This window comes from Sipha flava, unplaced genomic scaffold (assembly GCF_003268045.1).
Source record: "Sipha flava isolate LNK unplaced genomic scaffold, YSA_version1 45_pilon_pilon, whole genome shotgun sequence".
Classification (NCBI taxonomy): Eukaryota; Metazoa; Arthropoda; class Insecta; order Hemiptera; family Aphididae; genus Sipha; species Sipha flava.
This window is the reverse complement of record NW_020273227.1, coordinates 1495945-1521451: the sequence shown is the minus strand read 5'-3', so window position 1 is coordinate 1521451 and position 25507 is coordinate 1495945. Positions and strand designations below refer to the sequence as shown.

Here is a 25507-nt window from a genome sequence, read left to right as displayed (position 1 = left end):
ATAATTACTTTACGTATACTTCATTGCACAAGCGTACGAAACACATTAGTACATTACGCATGGATATCTCTTCAAGCGTAATGTACTACTGTACGAGAAAGTATTTAAATATTTTTCGTATATGTTTAAAATTTCAAACGTACATTTTTGTCATACGTACTTATTTTAAATTGCGCATGATACGACACAAAACCACGGGTTTGGTTTATTAGACAGAACGGTGTGACGAGAAGCCGGATTATAATATTATTATTGCTATGAATATATTGCCTTATGATAAATATGTTTTCATTACGGTTTATGATGAATTTTTACTTTTACAAGACTTCAGTGTAACACGGTTATGTGTGATGAGGGGGTATTTCTACACCTGTAACACTCTCCCCCCACTGGCTTCGCGCCTGTCGGGTGGTGGGTTTATTCTCGGGAGATTACATCGTGTGAAAAGTACATACGTGTATAAAAGCCCGACGTTATTTTGAGTTGTTACGAATCTTGCCATTCCGTCCTAGATCATCTTTACCGAGCATTTATCGTAAAACATAACATTATGTAATTAGTTCTCATTATTTTAAAATCTTAATGTACGAAATATAATCGAACTATAATAACGATTAAATTATATTTCACCTTTACGTATTAATGTATTTTATTTATTTACAAGTACCGTAACAAACATGATGTATTAGACATTATTACTTTGGTTCGTCATCCAACGATTGACAAATATTTTCGTTTGATGTTTTCCGACTTTATGTTGATCAATATGGTTTGTCGATCGACGAAATATGTATTGAATCGAACCAGAGTATTACATAAACTCTGTACAGGGAAAATACTTTATTTTAAATTGTAATTCATTTTAGGTAACGCCTACTTATGATCTATGTCAGTATGTTTCTTGATATGATACGATAGTTCTTTAGTAAAGTGTTTAATTATTTCATAGAAAATAAAATTATGATAAATACTATTAAGAAGAGCATAAAATATAAGCCACTTACTAGAGGTAAAACAAATATTAGACGGCATTTTAACATCTAAAAGTTTTGATGGTTTATAGAAAAAAAAGTAAAAATAATCCATATTTTTTTATACAGTATTGTTGTAGCTTACAAAGAGTTATACGAACTTATTAAGGATTCTTTCGTAACAACAGAACATGGCGGAAACGTCAAATTTCGTGTAGTAATGGGAAATAAACACGAATTTTGTTTGTAATCTGTTATCGTCGCTATAGTTAATAAAACTTCGCGTGTAAATATTTTTATTCAAACTTACATTTCTGTTGGTTTTCTGTAGTTTATAATACGGAACCTTAAAGCTCTGTGTGTGTGTGTGTGTGTATTCATTTATGAGAAGTTTCGCTTTGACATGAATACAAGAATGTTTGTTTTGGATAGCCCGATTGGACGGATTCTACATATTTTAAGGGAAATCTCTCGAATCAATTTTAAGTTTGAGATTATGTATTTCAAAAATAAAAATTTAAGCAAAATACCAAATTAGTCAAATACTAAAAAAAATTAAGTATTTATCCGAAATTTTAGAATTTGAGAGAAACTTCTGTAATTTTATTGCTTTTCATAATACATTAATACATTTAAGTATGAACAATAAACAAAGAATTTGAAACAATGATATAAATTTAAAGAGCAATACCCAAAGGATGCAATTAGGTGAAGATAAAATATTTTAATTATATTGGTATCTTATAGTTTAATACTTATAGAGATAAAGTTATGTTTAAACAATTGGCATTGATAGCACTAAAAAAACAAAATGATAATTGGAATTCAAATTGAAAAATTGCTTGAACTAATATTAGTAGTCCAATTATGGAAGGAGATACATTATTAGAGGTTTAGCTTGGCAGCACATATGGCTCTGAATTTAATTCATAATTTAAATGTAATAAGGCAAAGAAGGTATTTCAAATAACAAATATTTATTTAAATACAACTGAATCATTTTTATATATCTACAATTAAGAATATTAAGAAGTATTACTTCTTAATAAATGAATCAAATTCATCTAAGTTTGAATTTGTGTATATAATATATAGATCATTGTTAAAATTTTAAAAACTTATTTTTATAGCACAAAAAATAGGTACAAATATTTAAAAATAAATGACATTTTTGTTCTGATAAGATAAAGCATTAGAGCACGAAGTATAAAAAAATATTTACATTTTATACGGTATTATACTATTGCAAAGAAACCAGAAAAATCACAAAATATAGGATATAAATAATTGAAAATTGACAATGTAAAGAGGATGGTCGAGTGAGTAATATTTTATATTACATTATGTTTTATAATTAAAAAAATATGACATACGAATTAATATGATTATATACCTGAGATTTAGAAGTTATACATTCCTACACGGAATCGTTATCTTGTGAAATATTAGTTTCTTGCAATTAAGGATAGTTAAGGAAATATAAATCTACATTTTCATTAAATAAATAAGTTGATGTTTTCAATATAAATTGTTTGTGCGCATTATTTCATGTAAAATACTATTAAACATTGGTTTTTTTTTGATCGTGACAAAAAAAAATATATTATTGTAGTTTTTATTATGGTTGTATATTATACTTAATTTGAATGAAAACGTGAAATAAAAAATTTTAGTTGTAAATACCTTCAATGTAAATTCATGATTCCGCTATGTATCAATATTAATTTTAGTAATTATATTGTTTTTTTTTAAGTTATAATTAAAAAAAAGTGACATACCAAGTATATCTTATTACTCACGAAAAACATGCTGTTGAAAAAAAAATTCTCGTGTTATACTACCATTTTAAAATTGTTATTTTTTAATACATAGTAAATAATTATTAATACTTTTTAAATTTTTTCTACTTGGCACTGTTTAATAAATATGTTTTTTCGTGATTAAAAATACTATTTTTTTTAGCTTTTTCATCGTATTTTAACTATTATATACTGTTCAAATTATGTTAAAAAACATATAGAAGTATAGATATAATAATAATAATAATGTTTTCAATATTTATTATTGATATTTGTTTTAACAAAGATGAAAACCGGATGGTAGTTTGTGTTTATCAATAAACCTTAATCAATTATTCACTTTTCATCATGCCGCCAAAGTCGGTCTAGATAAACGCAATATACAAGTTCGATTCGAATATCTGTCTTTTAATGTTTATTGATCAACCGGATGAATATAAACTAATGTGGTATAAAATTACAATATTTTACTTCCAATAACAAAATACCACATTCAAAAAAACTGCATTAATGAGTGCATAGGCGTAGGGTGATCAAATATATTGGGGGGGGGACTGCAAAAACAACAATAATAATAATAATAAAAAAACACTAAATTAAATGAAAATAAGACTACTAGATGAAATGAGCAAAAATAATACAAATAATTCTGGGGGGGCTAATATTCGCACTGGGGGGCTAAGCTCCCCCAAGCCCTCCTAGATACACCTATACATTGGTGACTAAGTGAATCTAATAGTTTAATATCAACACTTTTACTTTTCTTTACTCGTATTTACAAACTTTATATATTTTATTATGGTTTACAATTTTAATGTACGAATTTATTTTTCAAATGTTAATTTACCATTTATATATATAAAGGTAAATAAGTGAATACTATGAAAATATAAATTTTCCACCAGCTTCACATACATAAGATTGTAAGCATTTTATGTTTGTTAACATTGTACATTATTTTTTGGTCATTTATTTTTTGGTAAACCTATAGAAGTATTAAATATTGCATTCCTCTGTGTTATAATTATATCTTAATACCATTTATTAGAACTTTGGATATAGAAATGGACACTTTTAATTATTAGCCTTAAATTTTATTAACTGTAATGCCTGTTAAGTTCTCCTTCTCGCAGTCTACAGTAAGTTAATTATTAGTTATTATTAGACTATACGTCTGTAATATTGAGTTAGGGATTCAATGCATTTTAAATTGTTTTATCAATTGGCATATATATTAGTTTATGTACACTAACATAGTTATTATATTTTTTTTCAAAATCAGGTAAAATTTAAAAGGGATCAAGTTCCTAAAATTAATTTAGAAACAAATTACAGATTATAGTTGAGGTAGTCATAAATATATATCAATATATATATAGTACTATATATCTATAGTATCAAAAAGTAATTTTTACTATCAAAAATAGGAGTAAATTATGATCTTAAACCGTGAATTATTAATAAAACTTAAATATTCTCATAATACCATGAAATGAATGAAAAAAAATCTTACCAAAAAAGGGTATGTGTCTTCTATTTAAATAAAATAAACCATAACAAATCATTATGAACCGATTCTAACATATAATTGTATTTTAATATATTATAAAATGTCATATTAAAGATCAAAGCACAATATTCGAGCTTAAAATTAACAAGAAAGCAATAAAAAATCCTAGAGCCCAAGAAAACGTCACAATTTACAAGTTTCATAAGTTCAAACAGTATTTAGCCATTATTTTCATTTTCTAATTTTTAACATTTTATTAAACTATATATTTTCTTAATATTTAAGTAAGGTTTGATTTGTAGATTATACAAGTTAGAAGAAATACATTTTACATTGAAATCAAACCAAATTTGAGAGTATCACCAGCAGTTCCCGAGCTTCGAACTTTTGAGCATCGAGACGCCGTGCAAAAACATACAAGTATTCTTTTATATCATGTAGTTTTTTCATTTTAAATTAGCAACATATATTTATTGTTTAGATAATTAAACTGTAGAGTACCGAGAAAACATCCCAGTGCAACAACCCCTTACCCACCATCCTTGGCGTTAATTGAACCAACTATATATAATATTAACGTAAAACAAGTTTACGGGTATTGATATACATTTACGTGTTGTGGCCCTCACACGATAAGTAATACTGACAGTTTTTCAGAAATTTACAGTATTATTGATCTAGCTTACACAAATGTTGAAAGTAAAAAAAAAATACTGAATATTGACTACAATTTTTACTGGCCTTTTGAGGACTACACTGTCAGTGTTACTGATAGTGTGAGGGCCAATTATGGTATATCCATCATAAGACACCAACACCTGTGCGCACCACCTACGTCTTATACGCTATTATGGTACCCAGTGAAATAATATCAAGTATTTCCAATGTCGCATAACGTGTTAACCGATTCAAATACTAAACATCATTGCGTGCGTAGTTTGTACAGCACATAGGTTATTATTGCATATAATTAATAATAAATTCAAACAAATACAATTGACTGATCGTGAATATAGTTGTGTAGGTCGTGCAGGTAACTAAACGCGTAATAATATACGTTTAACATTTAACTGTAACTCGTAATAAACCACCAATTGACAATACTAATAATGATTACCAGATACCTAGTTCATTACTTTTTTTCAGAGAATTATTCACTAGACTATTATTGCACATGTTGATACGAATTACCAGTACTTACATTTATTTTCTTAAGTAAACATGAGTATTATATAATAATATTGGTTTAGTAAAAAAATGGTCGATAAAGGTTCATTTGATGATTTATTAAAAGTAGCATTAACGCAAGACTCGTCAAATTAAGCGTGGTAAATTCAAGCAATAATCCGTTTGCAAACGCATATGTACGAGTATATTATGTTTTTATTAATTTTTGCTTCAAGGATTTTTTTTTTACATTTGTTGAAGAGAGATAAAAGTTTTGCCTTTCTCCGTAAATATATTAGACAGGCCTTCAATTCTTGTTCACAGTCTACATATACTTGCTACAGTATACATCACATGGAATACATTATTGCAATTATTTAGCCTATAATTTCGTATTAAATATCAATAGAATTCTATCGGCGTACAACGTAACTAGTTATTCTATTGTTTTGCGCGCTTGTAATCTTGTCTTTGTTTTATTATCTCGGCGTGATGTGTCCTTATAGCTGCAATCTTCCTTTAGTGTGTTGTATGTGCGAGTGTGTGAGAGCGCGCGTGACATTAATATAGTTTTAAAACGCATTGCATAGGATTTTCATTTTTTTTTTTTTTTTACAGTCAACACATAAGTAAAGATTACGATTTAGCAAAAACTATGGTTTATTTTTATATCTAATGTATACTGTTAATATTTGAGCTTAATTATTTTTGTGGTGATATCGTGGGTTCATTATTTCAATAATATCATTAGTAAAAGATTCTACACAGTGATTTTTTTTTTTTTACGTTAAACATTGGAAAGTAGTAATTTCCAATCTCCATCAATCTGTGTTCATAAAAGTACAGTTTCTTATAAAATAATTTAAACATTTTTCTGAGCATTTTCGCAAAAGAAGTATAATTTTTATAATTAAAAATTGTATATATTTTTAAATTTTAAATTTCTTTAAATGGCAACATGTCTTTTCAATTTTATTTAAAAAATAACCGGATGAATGCAGACTGTATAAGTAATTATAAATTATTTAATATTGTTATATAATCTCGAGCAAAATGTGTGTATATGTGATGCAATTGGTAACAGTAACTCGTTCTTGTATTACATATGTCATATTACATACATTTTATATGGAGAAGTACGATATTTTCATTTTTAACGTAGGTAGGTATACTTTGAAATACATGGCTACTTTAACTTCACGTATATTGCTACATAGTGTCATGAAATGTACAGTATTCACTATACTAATAGGTGTAGGGCGCTATATCTATTAGTATTTATAATCATTAAAATTCAGACAAATATGCGCTAAAAAATCTTTAATATGCACAAGTGTATGTATTAATGTATTAAAATATGTATTGAAGAAAAAAAATACACTCGAAATTTAGCAAAAAAAAAAAAATAATTTTTGAATATTTAATTAAAATAATACAAAAAATTAAATTAAAATTATGTAATCCTACTGTAAATGCTTTTTTTTCTTCTTAATTTTTAAGGAACTTGCTAACCAAAATTATTTTGTAGGTAGTTTTCAATTATAAGAAAAAAAGAAGTAATAAGAATTAATATCAAAAATATATCCTAAATTGAATTTGCTTTCCTAAACGAACATTGCATTGTATGACAATTATTTTAGTTATATTTTCAAAAACCATTGATTGGCATTTGTCAATCAACAAATTTTTTTATTTTGAAAATTATCTTTCCACACCTACAAAAGTAATTGGTGCGTATTTAAAAAATATATAATTTAATTTAGAGATAAATCTTCGTCGGTTTAAATTGATTCACTTACACCATTTAAAAATTTTAAAATTTTAATATGCTGTCGTCTTTATTTTTTGATAATACTTTTCTAAATTTTTTATTAACAGATTTACCCTTTATATTATAATCCTACCTAATGAATATTTCAAAAATATCAAAAAAAAAATACAATAAAAAATATCGATATATGCACTAAAAGATAAAATATGCAGTTAAAACGTAAAATAAGCCATTAAAATACAAATAAATGGGTAAATATCGAAATATGAAAACATATGTTCTAAAAAAATGTAATTGTTTAAATCGTTATGATATAAAACAAATGTAGTGCTAACTTAGCATATCATACGATCAACCATAAAAAATATGCAAATGCATAGAAATCCGCATTCTACTAACAAGGAAAAATATGTTTGAAATAATGAAAACACATGATATTGTTGTTATAATAATTGTAGATACTTGATATTATAGTTAATCAATGATCATCATCATGGTTAATAACAGGTATACCTACCATCAGGCGAGTACATAAAAAAAATATTTTGGTGGGAGGTTTTAGGTTATATATTTTCATACTTGTATGATCTATATGCCACTTTTACTCTATAAAAACATATTTAATAATTTTCCTGAAATTTGGGGGGAGGAAGTTTAACCCCTAAAACCAACACTTGTGTACCCACCTGTCTACGATTCATCAATTTTTTACTGTGCTAATTATAAATAGGATAAACTAAAGTGAAACATTGCTATTGAATGGAAAAAGAAGTATTAGGAACGGGTGTATATCGATTCCGCCAATTTTGTATCGACCCTACCGGTTACTGTTTATAATATTTACGAATCGATTCCGCTGGCTACTGTTTATAATATCAAAACATTTTCATCAGATTTTTACTATACACATTTTCAAGGACGGACATTATATTTCATTCGTATACTTTTTACTACCAGACAAATGTAAAGACACATATGCACGACCGTTTGAATAAATTGTGGAAAAATGTTCAGAAAATAATTTATTATTCGCTCCACCAAAAATAGTTTCCGATTTCGAAGAGTCTATATATATTGGTGCAAAAACAATATGGCCTGAAATACAGATTCTTGAATGCAAATTTCATTTGACACAAAATTGGTGGAAACATATTCAGTCTTGGTTAATATATATTAAAATACACACACAATTATATTGTATTGAATTAAACAGTTACTATAATTTTATAAAATTTTGACATGTAATCAAATATTACAAGGGGAGGAGGGTGAAAAGCGTCCGGCGGAATCGATATGTAAATAATATAAACAGTAGCCGGTGGATAAACACAGTAAATCTCATTTAATTTACCAATTCAACGAATTTCTACAGGCAAAAAAAAAAATATCTTTAATAACGATGTACCATTAATCATAGGCGTTCTCACGGAGGAGGGGATATGGGGATAGATCCCCAATGTGCCTTTTTTTTTTTTTTTTAGGTAGAATGGATTTTGATGAATAACTATTAAGTGATATTGAATATTTTAATGAAAATTAAATAAATAAATATTTTTTTGACTCGTTACCATTTTCCAAGCGAATATGCAATTGGAATACAAATAACAGATTACAGACCACGGTAACAGATTAATATCTGTAATCTAATATTATATTAATGTAAAGTGTAAACAATAAATTAGTCTCACGATACCATAAACTATACAAGTGATAACATATTTGTGTTAATCAATTGTTTTTAGCTATTTGTATAGTGTATTGACGAGTTAAGACTAATGACTGTCTTGTATTTAAATTCATGATCAAAATGAAACGAAATAATTTAAGTACACTTAAGTTTTTTTTCAAAAAAAAAAGTTGGTTACTCCTACTAGAAATATTGATATAGAAAGGTGTAGGTAAATAGGCAAAGGTAAATTGTCTGAGCAGTCTAATGTAAATTATTGTATGTTGTTTTTATACAGGGGCTTGGCCCTTTTATTTTCGCCTTTTAATAAATTGCCATACCCCTCCCCCCTCCTAATAAAAAATAATAAGAATGCCTCTGCCGTTAGTAACCGTTTATATTGAAGATAAAAACAGAAGGTGAGTTTTTATAAGCATTTTTTGCGTGCTATTTTGATTTACCAATTTCAAGACTCGAATACTTTTGGTTTTAATCCGTTTTTCGACATTTTAAATTACGTTATTAGATCAATAGACGAAAATCGCCCAATAATTACTAACAGGAATTATATTTGTCACAACCAAGAATGGAGTTATCCTGTTCTCGCTTTGTACGTCAGATCAGTGGCGGAGCTACATATAGATAAAAGTGTGACTTCACACGGGCCTCGGCTTAAGAGGATCCTCAAACGATTTAACTAACTGGTAAGTAAACCATTGCATAATTAGTTATGGAGGTTCAGAATAATAGTAATCTAGCATGATTAATTGGTTATTAGATCTTAGTATAATATGAAGATAGGTAGGTATTTATGCATTTATTCGTTTTAAATAAAATATCATAGAAAAAAAATGAATTATAACTATATTAATGCAGAATAATAATTTTATCACTTAAATAAATTATCGGTTGTAACTTGTATCTTGCTGAAATTTAATTAGGTAGAATTAACCAATCAAATCCATTCTTTTAGAACATTATTTGCTTTTGAGCTCAAAATATTATCCAATGTTTTTGATATAATTGTTAGTCGTTGAAAATAACAATCTTATAACAAACTTCCCGAAATTACTAAAGGCATTTTATAAATTTCTCACTTTACCAGTAACTGTAGTCAATGCTGAGAGATCGTTTTCGAAGCTGAAGTCAATAAAAAGCTACCTCAGAAACACTATGTCTCAAACACGTCTAAGTGGTTTGGCCATGATATCAATTGAAAACGAACGTGCAAAAAAATCAAATATGTCGGCATTGATCAATATTTTGCATAAAACCAATGCAGAAAATAAATATTCACAACTTAATTTCAATGTTTACCTATTTATAAATATATTATTAATAATAATGTATAATATATAATATATGTATTAAAGAATAAAAATGTTACGTGAGAAAAACAACATGCTTAGTTTTTTTTTAAAATTCTGGCTTAGAAATTTGCCAAGAAAATTGTTTACATGGGCCTCCAAGAATCTAGTTCCGCCACCGCGTCAGACTGTTATTTTGTCTCGTCTGGAACAGTTGGCTGTATGACCAGTGCTGGCCCGACGGTTTTCGGGGCCCGATGCAGAATTTTGCGGGGCCCCATACAAATATATTAATTTATTAATTGTTTATAGAAATCTATGTTTTTTTTATATTATTATTAACTAAATATATACTATAACTGTATTTCGAACTGTCGTCGACGATAAACAATTTTTTCAAGTGCATACGAGTACAATACTTCAAAGCTATGCGTAATTGGTACCATTTTAATTTTCATCGATAACAACCCGTTTACTGAGAAGACCACACGACCACGTGGGTTGCGATTCGCGTATTGGGACTGTATTATTTTTATTTACAAATAAAATAATAATCGTAATATATAATTTGTGGGGCCCCAGGGGCGTATTTAGATATTTTTTTGGGGGGGGGGGGGGGCTGTGGTATTTTCTCCAACTGAAATTTCCCAATTCACAGCCTATTAAAAACAAAAGTTGGAAAATTAGTATACAACATTTACCTATAATAGCGAAAACAAGTAACTACTATACGACGTAAACCGATCACTGTGATCATCGGTCGTCGCCGTTACTTCTCGGAAATTTTTTAGCTCATAAGGGCTCTTATAAATATTGTACGGTGATTGAGACGCCACAATGCGTGTATATCAGTAAATCAATTCTAGGTAAAAGAAATCGAAATTACGATAATGCAGCAGTACCGTACGTAAAAATTAAGCAAATTGTACCGAACTCAATGGTATAATCGTTACGATCAAAATCGTCAGACATGAATAACTTGTTCGTTGTTACTAATAATTCTTTATAAAATTATATTGAACTTTTACGATTTACATCTGATAGGACACAATAAGCAAACTTAATAAACAATTCCTAGATTTCGGGGAAGGGGGCTGAAGCCCTCAGCCCCCCCCCATAAATATGCCCATGTGGGGCCTCAAACAAACGCGAGGCCCGGTGCGGTCGCACCGCTTACCCCTCCCCCCTAGGGCCGGCACTGTGTACAGCTTTCGCTGTACCTATAATACTAACAAGGTCGAGATGTGTTTGAAATAATGAAAACGCGTGATAATATTGTAGATTGTTATCAATCATTGATCGATGATTATCGTCAACGTGTGCGGTTATGATGGATTACGGATATATTACACGTATGATGAATACAGAACGACAGCGACGTGTCGTAGTCACAGAGTACAGCAAAAATACATCGAGAATAAATACGTAGTTATTGTATCAAGTTATTGGTCAAGAAATTAAGACGTAATTATATCATAAAATATAGTTTAACCTATTGTATGATTATAATTGTAGGTGTAGGTATACTGCAGAGAAACGCGTACGAATGCCAAAAGAAAAACATAGTAAACGCGTAATTAAATCGTGTGCCTACTGAGTACTTGCTGAGACAACGGCAAAACGGCTTTTGTTAAAGTCCGTACTTTGTACGCGTTTTATAAATCGATTGTGATAATAAAACAACTTCGTGGTGCGATTCAGTGAATATTGTAATCCGTTGGATTTTCTCGTTAATTTACATTATCAATGTACGTCCGTAGTAGTTATCGCGGAAAGTTGAACAGAGAACGAACGGGCGGAATTGTTTTCTTAATTTTCTCTCTCCATCTCATTCTTTTTACGCACTCGTATTATTTACGCCAATATGTATATGTGTATGTCAATATGTAGGGTCCACAGTGTTATCTATGCGATTCACATAACAATATCAGGTATTGTTTTTCTTCTCATTAAAAATCCGAGTGTTAATCCTACATGTTATGTATAATTAGTTCACTGAACAACACCGTATTATTACACCGTATTATGTATGTATATTTACACATTCATGTACCATGATGGTCGGTACCGTTTAATTGCTTTTAATTTGCACTTTGCACGTCTCCGGATGTGCGTACACACTAAAGCATTATGTATAAACAATACAATAATACATATATTAGTATGATATTATACGGCCGTAATGCCCGGTAGTGGTATACATTGAAATTTACAGCGATATACCGTCGAATATTATAATTACGTTCTACGTGGTTCAGGAGCTAATAAAAATAACTGATACTATAAAAGTGGATGTCTTTTAAAGTTTGAAGAACACTCATTTAAGATAACACGTTATCCGGTTTCTATTACGATTTAAAATATATTTTAATTATTTTAAATCAATTTTAAACCGTTGTTGGTAGGTATATGTAAAACGTCTAATAAGTCCTGAATTCTCATGGTTTTGTTATTAATAGGGATTTGGACAATCGCGTCCACCCTGGATCCTCTCTCGCTACATAAATTATGTTACAATAATTAATTTAACATATTCTGTGGTGCATGTACTACTATTATAAATTATTATATTATATTTAGGGCAGAGAACTTATAGCATTTGCATATTTTTTACTACAGTCACAAAAATAGCAGAGTACGAAACAAATACGTTTCATGTTTTCACAAAACTAGTTTTGAAATTTTATTTTGCATATAAATGCATATTTTAAGTTTTTTTACTTTTTAGGGCATATTTCTTCCATTTTATCCTTTTAGATGCATATTTTATCATATCGTATCATTTCATCAATATTTTTTCGTCAACATTTTTATTTATTTTTTTATACAACCAAAATAATGTTATTAAATTCTAATGTATTTTTTTTTTTTTTTTTAAGGGCCTTCTCGTGTAGTAATATTTAAAAATATAGCACCTCGCACCTGATCTTTCACTTCCTTCAGAACCTATAATTAAATGGTTAAAACACATAATCCCATAAATTAAAATAATTTAATACTTATTGTAACATGTAAGTTGTACTTAAACTTTAAATAAAACATATTCATTAAATTAATAAGTAATTACAGAAGAAAAAATCCATATTTTTCTTCCAGAGTATTAATTTTAAAATGTAAATTTTTAATGCATATTATTAATTTTAAAATGCATATTTTATGTTTATAACTGCATACTTGGTGATTTTTTAGAGTTATAAATCTTCTGCCCTAATTATAACTATTTCTACGTCCCTTTTGTATTCAGCCTCACTGATTGATTTTGTCGATCGACTAGTCCCATCATCATTAAAATCAAGCCGAAAAAATTGACTTAAATAATGTTTATTTTCAATATGAAAAATCTGGTACCTACTGTATTTAGGTTAGTTATAGTAACTGTGGTAAATGGATAGTAAGAAGTTACAATAGTACTTCTGATCAAATTTTTATTCGAGGATGACGCATTGAACTATTGCGGCATTTTTCGTAATCGTGAAAAAAAGAAAATATAATAATAAATTTATATTTTTTTATTCAAGAATAAGAATATGACATAAATGATATATAATATATTTTATATAAATACACCCTATATATAATGGTATAAAACACACTATACAAATAAGTTATTTATTTCATTTACTGATTACTGTTAATATGTATAAAATGTTCAATAATATATTTATTAATTATAGAGCATGTAATTATGATTTTTTTTTAACGCATATGTTAATTGAAATAAGTTTTAAAAAAATGATAAAATTCCAACCCGATTGGTTTGCCACACGGCTTTCTTTAATGTTTACCGACAACTATTGTAAACAGCAAAGCGTTCACATTGAAAATTGAAGGCCACTCAGCAATACTGATCGACAAAACTGAATCTGGTTGGGACGTGTCTAATTAATATTTTATCAGTCGTATAGCGTTCGCCGCTTTGATTGTAAAAAAGAAAAACATTTTTTATCAATATTATTTTACAAGTTATCAATAGGGCAGATGACTATTTTTGCACAGAAACATTTACGTAATTGTCTCACACAACTACAAAATCATACAAACAACTAAATAAGAAACAATTACGTTTATGAAAAGCTGGTTATGTAATAATTATAACGCACATCAATATAAATGCGTATTTCGGAGTTTTTTGATTCTGGGATATTTTTTTTTTTATATTTTTTGATGCATACTTTGTATTTAATAACAATAGAATTTAACTTTTTTTAATTCATTCATTAATAAATGAAATTATATATTCATATTTATTAACAATTAACTTTCCCGTATCATTTCATTGAGTTTTAATATATTTTTCATTTTCAATACAAGTTAATATTAATTATTATGGCATAGTAAGCACTGCGTACCTAAATAGAACATTCACCTTATGGTTGTAATTTTCGATCTGAGTAAATTAGACTTTTTTTAATTCAATGAAACAATTATTGTTATTTTCCTTCAATATAAGTGTTAATAGATATTTTATACATATTACCATTGATTATAAATACTATTATAGTATTTATAACCAACGACATTACATATTTATCTCATTAATATAATTAAAATGTGTGATTTATTAAATATGATTAGTGCAATATATAATTTTAAAGTTTGGATTCTACATTCTCATAAAGGCACAGGAGCAGCACTGCAGCAAGTGGTTTTGAAAATTTGAGACTTGATATCTAATGAATCTTTCTTATTTGGGAAAATCAACCGGTAGGATATTATTTAGTAGACTATCACCATCCGTCGGAACTTCGTAAATATGATTATTTGATAAAATATTTTTCGTTACTACTTATTATTTACAGTAACTACTATAATGTCACTATTTTTTAATATCTTACATAATTAATATTGTTACTACCTATAGGTGGTTGAAATAAACAATTTTTAAAAACAAATAATTTATAGAAAAAATTATGTTTTGCTCTGATTTTATAGATGTCTTACTTTACTACGACTTTATTAAAATTTGTGTCTTATTTTATTATTTGTAAAAATTAAAAATAACTAGTGACAACAAAAAGTTAAGATAAAATGGCTAAATGCACGTAAATCAGTAAAACCTCAACTACCCGGTCTACAGGTATTTAAGCTAAATTCCACAAAAACCATACTTATGTGATTAGGCAAACCAACTCATAAATTTGATGTTATATATACCAGACTTGGGATATATCTTCTGTACTTCCCAAATTGTTCAATTGTTTATTGTTCATTGTTAATCTAAAAAGATCCAGAATTTTGATACACATATTTAAAATTACCGCTAAAACAACAACGTAATCAATGAGGTTAGACTAACGAAAATTTGTTTAAGGTTAAGTGATAGTGATTTAATATATTTTATCACAGTCTTATCTTCTAAGTGATAACTATGGTGATGCGTGGTGATAATTGATAACCAAATTTAATTTTGAAAAACGTTGAATTTTCACGATAATTTCAACTTCATTTATTATATTTATTTATTTCATTATTAATATTGTATATTTTTTTATTAAATATATACTTAATTTCCGTTTGATTATTAGATTACTTATATATTTTAATAGCTAATTTAATAAAACTATTTTTTAAAGATAACTTGTTGCATTTGAAAATTTATTGGACGTGGATTGCCACATGTATTGCTAATAGTAACTATGTAAATTATAAATTTTAGTAAAATATTATTTTTAAATATTTTTATTGTAATATTATTATATAAATTTGATAAAATATTTTAGAAGAAATAAAAATGAGGGATGCAACTCAAAATAAATTAATTGAACTTCAACATAAGCCTGATTCAATACGTAATATTTGTATTTTGGCTCATGTTGATCATGGTAAAACGACATTAGCAGACTCTTTGGTTGCTAGTAATGGTGTTATATCTCAAAAGATGGTCGGTAAACTAAGATATATGGACAGTAGGCGAGATGAACAACAACGTGGAATCACTATGAAAAGCTCATCTATAGCTTTATATCACTGCAAAGGTAAAATTTAATTTAGTTCTGAATAATACTTTTTTATTAAATATAATACAAACGTTAACTTGTTTTTAGGTGAATCTGAGTATCTTATCAATGTCATTGATTGTCCAGGACATATAGATTTTTTTTCTGAAGTGTCTACTGCCCTTAGGATATGTGATGGAACCATTATTCTTGTTGATGTTGTAGAAGGTGTTTGTCCTCAAACACAGGTTAAATATATATATTATATTATTTCTGTTTTTTTAATTTTTAATTTTGATCTTTGAGTTTAGATATCCCATGGTTATAACGTTTTATTTTATTTAGGCATGTTTAAAGCAGATTTGGTCAGAAAATATAAAACCTGTATTGGTGTTAAACAAAATTGATAGATTGATATTAGAATTAAATTTAACACCACTAGATGCCTATATTCATTTAACTCAAGTTCTAGAACAAGTACATTTATTACTTTAAAATTATTTTTTTCTATTATTAGTTTAAAATATTTAAATGAAAAATTAAAAATATAGATTAATGCTGTAGTTGGAGAACTTTTCAAAAAAGATGTTTTTGAAAAAGAAGCTGATGCTAAAGAAAATGTTGATATTGGTGTTCAGTCTGGTGAAGAATTGTATAATGATTGGAGTACAGCTATAGAAGCAGCTGATGATTCAGATTTATATTTTTCTCCACAACAAGGAAATGTGGTTTTCGCATCTGCTGCTGATGGATGGGCATTTAGGTATATCCATTATAAAGAAATGTAGTTAGCAATTTTGCAAGACATGTTCTAAGATAGATGATTTAAATATTCAAAGAAAGTAATATAATTTATTTATTTTTAAAGAATATGTTATTCATTTTAAAGTTAATAATAGAATATGTTTGATATGAGATTTGAGTTAGTTTAAAGTATTATTGATTTTACTCTTAGGTGCTTATATAATTTTAAACAAGATGTATTTCTATTTTTATTAAAATAATTATTTCAGAAATTTTAGTTAAATGAAAATATTTTTTTTATTTATTAATATAGAAAATTGTCTTTGAATTGATACTTACTACAATGTTTTTAGTATAGAAACATTTGCAAATTTACTGTCAAACAAACTTGGTGTTAATGTGGATGTTTTAAAGAAGACTCTATGGGGAGATTTTTATTTACATTCCAAGACCAAAAGAATTATGAAAGGTGCACAAGAAAAAGCCAAGAAACCTATTTTTGTTCAAATGATACTTGAAAACATTTGGCTTATATATGATGTCATTATAAATCAAAAAGTAAATGATAGTTGTCACTTATATTATCTATTTACATTATGTAAATTATCTTCAAATAAGAAATGAAATATTAATTTTTCAGGATAAAGAACGTTTATTAAAGATTTCAGAAAACATGAATGTAACACTTTTAGCCAGAGATTTGCGTCAAACAGATACAAGAATTCTATTGCAATCATTTTTATCTCAATGGATTCCTTTATCTGTATCAGTTTTAGGTTAATGCATTTAATTAGTCTCTAGTTTGAATATAATAGTTTTTATTTCTTATACAAATAATTGATTTTTAGTTTTACTTTTATAAAACTAAAATATGTATTGAAAATGTTGATTCATAGGTATGGTATGTGATAAGTGTCCTGCACCAAATCAACTTACAGATGTTAAAATTGAAAATTTACTCTGTCCTCCTATGAAAGAATTTAAAGTTATGCCAAAAGAAACAGTTGCATTGAAAAACGATTTTTCAAAATGTTGTCATGATGATTCAGTATCAGTTATAGCATTTGTTTCTAAAATGTTTCCGGTTTGTAAATTTATTTTATAAGGTTTAATATAAATGTGTTTATTATCATTAATATATATATATATATATATATATATATATGTGATTATAATCTGTTAGATAATATTTATTACATATTTATATGATTTTTTTATTCAACCAAACATTTTGATACTAAAATAATTTTGCCATTATTTTTGTAAATGATTTTTGTAAATTTTTTTAAATGGTTTTTTATATTTTAATTTTATATATATTAAAGCAGAAAAAAGTTGTTTTTTAGATGTTATTTCTTAATGAACAAAATAAAAATAGATTTTATTATTTAAAAGTTTAAAGAAATAAAGCAGTGTAGTTCAATTTTAGATGGTATTTACTTTTATTTCACTTTCCATGTCAAGTGATTATTGAATTCTTAAATTTATAAATTGTAAAATTGATTCAATGATCAATTTTTTCAAAAAATAATTCTACTTCAATATATAAAGAAGAAAAAATGTATTTTTGGTTTTATTTTACTAAAATATAATATGTATAGTTTTATACATATTTAAGTTAAATATTAATTTTTTCGAAAGAATAAAAATTTGACCGAAAATTACTATAAATTGAATGAAACAGTATTTATACAAAATTTAAAACAAAAATAATTATATTTTTTGTTATTTAATTTCAGATAAAAAGAAAATATTTACCCCAAAATAAACCAAAAGTTCTAACTGCTGAAGAAATAGCTAAACGAAGAGAGTTAGCTAGAATTAAACATATGTTAAAAAATAGTGAATTAAAAACAGAAGACTCTTCTGTAACAGAGATTAATAGTAATGTAATTATTACTGAAGAAAATAAGCTCAAAGTTGTGGAACGTACTGAAAATGAGAATGATATCATGTTTATTGCATTTGGAAGAATTTATAGTGGAACGATTCGACGTGGCCAAGAAGTGTATGTCTTAGGACCAAAACATGATCCATCAAAATTGTCTTTTAAAGTATGTTTTTTTTTACAGTTTATTCTTTAAAATGTAACAAAGTCAACAATTCTTAAAACAGATTTATTGCATTATAAAAGAAAAAAACTGGATCAATATTATGTCTTATTTGTCTCAATGAGCTAAATAAACTATTTATCTACAAAATAATAATAATTAATAAAATAATTAAAAAAAAAACTTATCTGTATGTCAATTAAACATTTTTAATTAATTAGTAATTATAAAATTGAATATTTGTAGTGTAAAATGTAAAGAAAAATATAAAATGTTTATAATTTAAAATAGTTTATACATTTATAGTACGTTAACCTTTTAAAGATTCATTCAATGTTATTTGTATGTTATAAATATTTTTTATTATCTGTTTGACTGTTAGTTTTTATAGTGGGTTAAATGTAGTTAATGTGTACTATTAAAATATATAACAAAGCAAAATTCAAAATGTAAAAATTATAAAACTATTATTGATAGGCGTCCCATTGACCCTTTTCTAAAGTGTGCACCTACTTGTAAATAAATAAATAAATAAGACAAAAGTATTTAAATTATTTTAAATAGCTTGATAAAACTTTTTAATATGATCAAATATAGTAATTATTAGAGACATATTTGTTAATGAAATATAATATGTAGCCATAGAGTACAATTAAAAATAATAATTACTAATTTTGAATTTAAGATTTGTGTTGAGGCAGTGTGGTACTGTGTCATATTTGTTTAAAATATATAATTCAAATAAAAAAAAATATTGATGTTTAGGATTTTTGTGTTGATGAAAAATGCACTTTGGCCACATTAAAATCAGATGAGCATGTTATGAAAACCACCATAACAGAGCTTTACATGTTAATGGGTAGAGATTTGGAACCAGTAGATGAAGTTCCTGCTGGCAATATATTTGGTATAATATTTTTTTAATTGAAATTTATACTTTGCATATATTAATGATTCTTTATTAGGTGCCGGTAACTTAGAACAATATATTTTAAAGAGTGCTACATTATCTACAACTTTAGCTTGTCCACCATTTACTGAAATTAAAGCAATGGCCACTCCAATTATGAGAGTTGCAGTAGAACCAAAACATTCATCAGATTTGCAAGAATTAATCAAAGGCCTTAAACTACTTAATCAAGCTGATGCATGTGTTCAGGTATTCTGTGATCATAATATTTTTTAGTTTTATTTACAAATATTAGCCGATTTATATCTAATTATATTTATAATTAAGTGTACCATTTTTTTAATCTGTTTTAATGTTAATATTTATTATTTTTTAATTAAATAATAGAAATATTGAAGTTATTAATTATTTAGATTTTTGAATGAGAATGAAAATCATAAAAAAAATATCCAGTAAATTTATGTATAAATTAACAAATTTCGTCTCTATTCAAAATTTTATAATATAATATATTTTTAATTATTATACTAATTTTGATATTATTTTCTGTAGGTAATTATGCAAGAAACTGGTGAGCACGTAATTGTCACTGCTGGAGAAGTGCATCTTCAAAAATGTTTGGATGATCTGCGCGAAAGGTAAAAGTAAAAAAATAATTTAAGACTGCCATTTGTAGGCTATGAGAATAATGGTACTATGGTAGTGTATAGAAACTTGTGCACATTATTCGCAATATTATTTTAATAGCTTTCTACCGAGACTGTGTATTATAAACAAATAACCAATGAATACAAGTTTTGTATATTTGGCATTTTTCATTTATTATTTTTTAAATTGTTTTTTCAATTATGATTAACTATATCATAAATATAATATGATTATATGAGTATGTTTATTTTGTTACATTACATTCAAATGTGTCATTTGCAGGATTCAAGGGTGTACAATTTGCATCCCATTCATTTTTTTTAACATACTTTTTTGTAAATGTAGATTGTTTCATAAAATTAAGTATTCCATTAATTTTGATTGCAGAGAACTGAAATATACTATCATTGGGATCACTGATTTTTTTCTACAAATTTTAGAAATATGAAAATTAAAAAAAAAAGATGGATTTAATTATTTAAAGTTAGATTTTTCAATAGAAATAAATAAAAGATCTATCTATCTAGGCTGCTATCACATGAAAATTTCAGATGAAAAAACCCTTGCTAAAGAAATTATCATTATTACATGTTACCAAAAACTAAATATTTAAAACAGATTTCTCAATATTATGATGGTGTAGTAGTCATGGATGGCAAACTCTTTGGTGTTCAATCTAGAATTAAAGAAATTTTATTCCATGATATTTACTTATATTATTTTACTCATTGATTAAAATTTATGTTTAGTAATTACTTTTTAAGATAATCCTAAAATAGTTAATTCTTTTGATATAATTCTCATATTTATAAATTTATAATGGAGACAAGTCAGATAAGATATGAGTTATTTGTAAAATTTAAAAAATAAAAAATAAAAATAATGTAGATGTACTTAATTTAGAAAAATTAGGGAATACAAAGTGATATTACTGATTGACATTTAAATAAAAGTAAAACTTAGATTTACAGAAGTACTTGTAATATTAGCTTACATATCTACTGATGATAGTGAATAAGCTTCAAAAGTATATCATGTGGACATGTATGGCAAATATCCACCATTGAATTCATCACATAACTATGTGTAATCAAATTATACTTCAAAAATGCACTATGTTTCATGTGAATTACAATTAGATAAAAATTGTTCTACCAAATGCAATTGAACTTATAAAATTAACCAAAAATGACTTCAATGTTATAAATGAAGACGGTTAGACTTTACTCTAAGAGAAAGGAATAAATATTGCACATAAAAATAACATTTTTTTTTTTTTTAAATAAAAGAAATATTAGAAGAAGTATAGTTAACAATAAGTTGGATGATTACTTTGTAATAATAGTAGGTAAGAAACTGGGATTATTTAAGATTTTTAATATTGGCTGTGCATTTTATGAAAATATGTCAAATGAGTCCTTTGATTACATTAATAATGCTTTCTTATTGTATATTTCATTATATTTTATAAATTACTATATTGAAAGCTAAACCAAGATGTGTGCAATAATATTTAAAGGTTTTCATATTTTTATTAGGTATGCAAAAGTCGATGTAGTTGCTTCTGCTCCGATAGTGCCTTTTCGAGAGACAATTGTAGAACCACCCAAAATAGACATGGCTCACGAAATTGTTGATAACCATAATCAAGTAAGTATTTTATTTAATAAAATTGAATAATGCTTGATTTTAAAAATGATGTTTATATTGTTCTAAAAATAATAGGTAATAATATTGAAAAACTAAAACATTGTATAATTTTTTAGAACATATAATTCAACTATCTTTTTATGTTTCAGAAAAATGAGATGGAAGAAAATTCAAATGGTCTTCTGAATGTTTATACATCAAATCATTTATGTTGTATTAAGCTTCGTGCAGAGCCTTTACCAACAGCTACAACTGTTCTTTTGGAGAAATCTACTGATATTTTAAAAGCACTGTCTGAGCAGCAAACGGAAAACATTGCTGATGTATTAGAACGATTAAAAATTGAAGATAATGTTTCTAAAAATACAAAAGTAGCCATTGATACATTTCGGTCACAATTACAAGAAACTCTTGGTTCTAGCTTAGATGTTTCTCAAATCTGGGCATTTGGACCTAGAAAATGTGGTCCAAATATTTTATTAAATAAAATACCAAGTAATGACCTACATCATATTTAATCTGAAATAATTTCAGAGTTCAAATAGCTTATTTTTAATTGGTTTCAGATTATTCAAGATCAGTTTGGGGCCCAAAAGATAATGTGAATGAAATGTTGACCAAGTATGAAAATAGTTTTGTTAATGGTTTTCAAATTGCTACTCTTGCTGGTCCTTTATGTGAAGAACCAATGACAGGTGTATGTTTTGTTGTTGAAGATTGGACTATTGATGTTTCAAAACAAATAAGTTCGTAAGTAATTTAATGACAATTTTTCAATAATTCTACTATGTGATTAATTGATATATTAATTAAAATAGAGATCCTTATGGTCCGATGTCAGGACAAATTATGTCCTCCGTGAAAGATGGATGTCGAAAAGCTTTTCAAGCTCAACCTCAAAGACTTATGGCGGCTATGTATACCTGTTCAATTCAAGCAAATGCTGAAATTTTAGGTAAATTTTTAATGCATTTAATTGATTTCAAGTTTAACATTTTATTGTTCAGGTAAAATGTATGCGGTTTTGGGTAGACGTCATGGACGAGTGATCAGTTCTGATATGACCCATGGGTCTGCATCCACTTTCAATATAACGGCTTTATTACCAGTTGTTGAAAGTTTTTCGTTTGCTGCAGAAATCCGTAAGCAGACTTCTGGTTTAGCAAGTCCACAATTAGTTTTTAGTCACTGGGAGGTAATTATTAATTGTGTAAATTATTGTAATTATAAAATTTAATTTAAATTGTTTTTTTTCTATAGGTGATTGATATTGATCCATTCTGGGTACCAAATACTGAAGAAGAATTAGAACTGTTTGGAGAGAAAGCAGATTCTGGTAATAGAGCTTTAAATTATATGAATGCTGTTCGCAGACGCAAAGGTTTATCAGTGGAAGAAAAGATTGTGGAGTTTGCTGAAAAACAACGTACTTTATCAAAAAATAAATAACTTTTATTATTATAATGTTTTTTAAAATTTTTAGGACAGTTTTCTTAATTTTTCTAAATACAAAAATTGTTACGTTTCTATTTTTTTTTTTCGGATTTTTTGGCAGCTTTCTTTTTCATCATTTGAACCCTTTTTTCCACAACAGACAGCACAGGAGTAGTTAGGTAATGTTTAGGACTACTATTGGCAGAAGATGATTTTGACTTGTTTTGACTTCCTTTAACACCTAATAAAAAACATGTAATTAATGACATATTGTAATTAAAATTGTCATTAATTAAAAAATAACTTACCATGAGAACTTTTACTACTAGATGATTTTTCTGTTTTCGTTCCAGAAGTGTTTTTAGAAGAGCTTTTCTTACTTTCTTTTCCTGATGAGCGTTCCTTCGAAAAGAAAAACTATTTAAGAAAACTAAAACGCAGGGTCCCAAATTAATTAAACGTACTACTTTTTGTGAGTCTCTCTGTCTGCAATTGCTACAGTACCAAACAATTCGTGGGTCATTTAAGTTAATGTCTGTTATTGGTGGAGTATGACAATTTTGGTGATACATAGAATGACAATCCAAACATTCTACCAGACTGTTTCCAATGTTTACAAAACTGTCTCTATAAAAAAATAGAATAAAATATTTAATATTTATTCAATGCATAACAATTTGTATTATTTACATACTTGCAAACACAACAGGAATAAGACTCTATGTTTTCAGTTTCCATTTCGGAATCTGAATCAATATTTATGACTGGATCTGATTTAGCCTGTTCCAATGTAATGGTAGGTGGTGGAGATGAACACACTTCTACAATGGATTTAGACGTGTTTGGTAATAGACTTGATGAAGAACTCGAACTGCTAGACTCATCATCAACAATCATCTACAGAATTTTAAAAACATTTTAAACTAAATATTTTTTACTAAATTTTCATCATAAGTAATCACATACTTCCGTTTGTTCAATACCCAATTCTTTTGATAAAAGGATGGTAGGTACAGCTAATTTTTTTGCAGCATTTGTTGGTTGTCGTTTTCCACCGTACTGTTCTTGTACGACTTCTTCCAAATGTTTTAACATTGTTTTAATGGAACTTGGATCTTTAGTGCGACGTAACAGTTTTAAACCATTTTTGATGAATGGTTCCAACTCTACGGGGGTATCCATGATGATCAATCGATGATATGCACAGTAAAATATGAACAACCTATTGTTACGATAAAATAGCTAACTCAAAAAGATTAATCTGAAATCACAATAATCAAAAAAATTATAACGATACAATCTACATTGATGTACAATACGAATATTAATAAGTGCACAAATATAGATGAGAAAATATAAACAATAATAACAATAATAATTGATTTCTAACCGTTGGGCGAATTAAGTTATATCATAATTCGTGGATTTGGAAAATTTTTCTATTGAAACTACGATATTTTCAAACATAAATTGTGTTGAAAATCCGTACGGATATTAAGTGATTATAATATTATAGTAATAACATAACCTAGTTTTTTGTTATCAATTACTATTCACTTTTTGGTGTTTCTCGACTAAGGGAACGGTTGAGTACTTAACTTTTACCTATATTACTTATATTATATACGTATAAGGTTTGTAATTTTCAACGAGCGATAAGCGATTGGGCGAAAAATGCTCTCTATTGAAAAATGTAGACGCTCACAAAATAAACTTGAAAGAAGCACTAAATTAATTATCTTAAACATGAAGTAGAAGTTATTAATTTAAACCCTTAACCTATGGGCAATATTTTTCATGATTTCTTAGTTGGTTATTTTGGTGCTTTCACATATAAATCGTACATGCATTGTATTAATGACAATTACAAAGGAAAAACAATTGGAAACTATAGGTAAAACTAGAGGGATGCTTAGTCTCCCTAAATATTTTCGTAGACCACC

The 25507-nt window shown here is 27.0% G+C and overlaps 2 protein-coding genes across 3 annotated transcripts; one reads left to right on the top strand and one right to left on the bottom strand.

The window, feature by feature from the left end:
• The first annotated feature begins 15715 nt into the window (after window positions 1-15715).
• Window positions 15716-23625, top strand: LOC112689633 (elongation factor-like GTPase 1). 2 transcript variants are annotated; one of them, XM_025563434.1, is made up of 18 exons: window positions 15716-15829; window positions 15912-16166; window positions 16236-16375; window positions 16473-16604; window positions 16679-16890; window positions 17225-17429; window positions 17512-17647; window positions 17768-17955; window positions 18611-18925; window positions 19688-19829; window positions 19888-20081; window positions 20385-20470; window positions 22019-22130; window positions 22280-22625; window positions 22697-22880; window positions 22949-23085; window positions 23138-23325; window positions 23391-23579. In XM_025563434.1, exons 2-18 carry the CDS (start codon window positions 15923-15925, stop codon window positions 23577-23579), a joined length of 3150 nt encoding a protein of 1049 aa, XP_025419219.1. In that variant the 5' UTR covers window positions 15716-15829; window positions 15912-15922. The 2 variants fall into 2 exon arrangements, with proteins under 2 accessions (XP_025419219.1, XP_025419220.1); XM_025563435.1 differs by lacking the exon at window positions 15716-15829 and having other exon boundaries at window positions 15923-16166; window positions 23391-23625.
• Window positions 23618-25065, bottom strand: LOC112689634 (integrator complex subunit 12-like). Its single transcript, XM_025563436.1, has 6 exons — window positions 24955-25065; window positions 24531-24825; window positions 24259-24461; window positions 24029-24191; window positions 23873-23966; window positions 23618-23805 (listed from the first exon to the last, which is right to left on the bottom strand). Exons 2-6 carry the CDS (start codon window positions 24744-24746, stop codon window positions 23657-23659), a joined length of 825 nt encoding a protein of 274 aa, XP_025419221.1. The 5' UTR covers window positions 24747-24825; window positions 24955-25065; the 3' UTR covers window positions 23618-23656.
• Window positions 25066-25507: the final 442 nt, after the last annotated feature.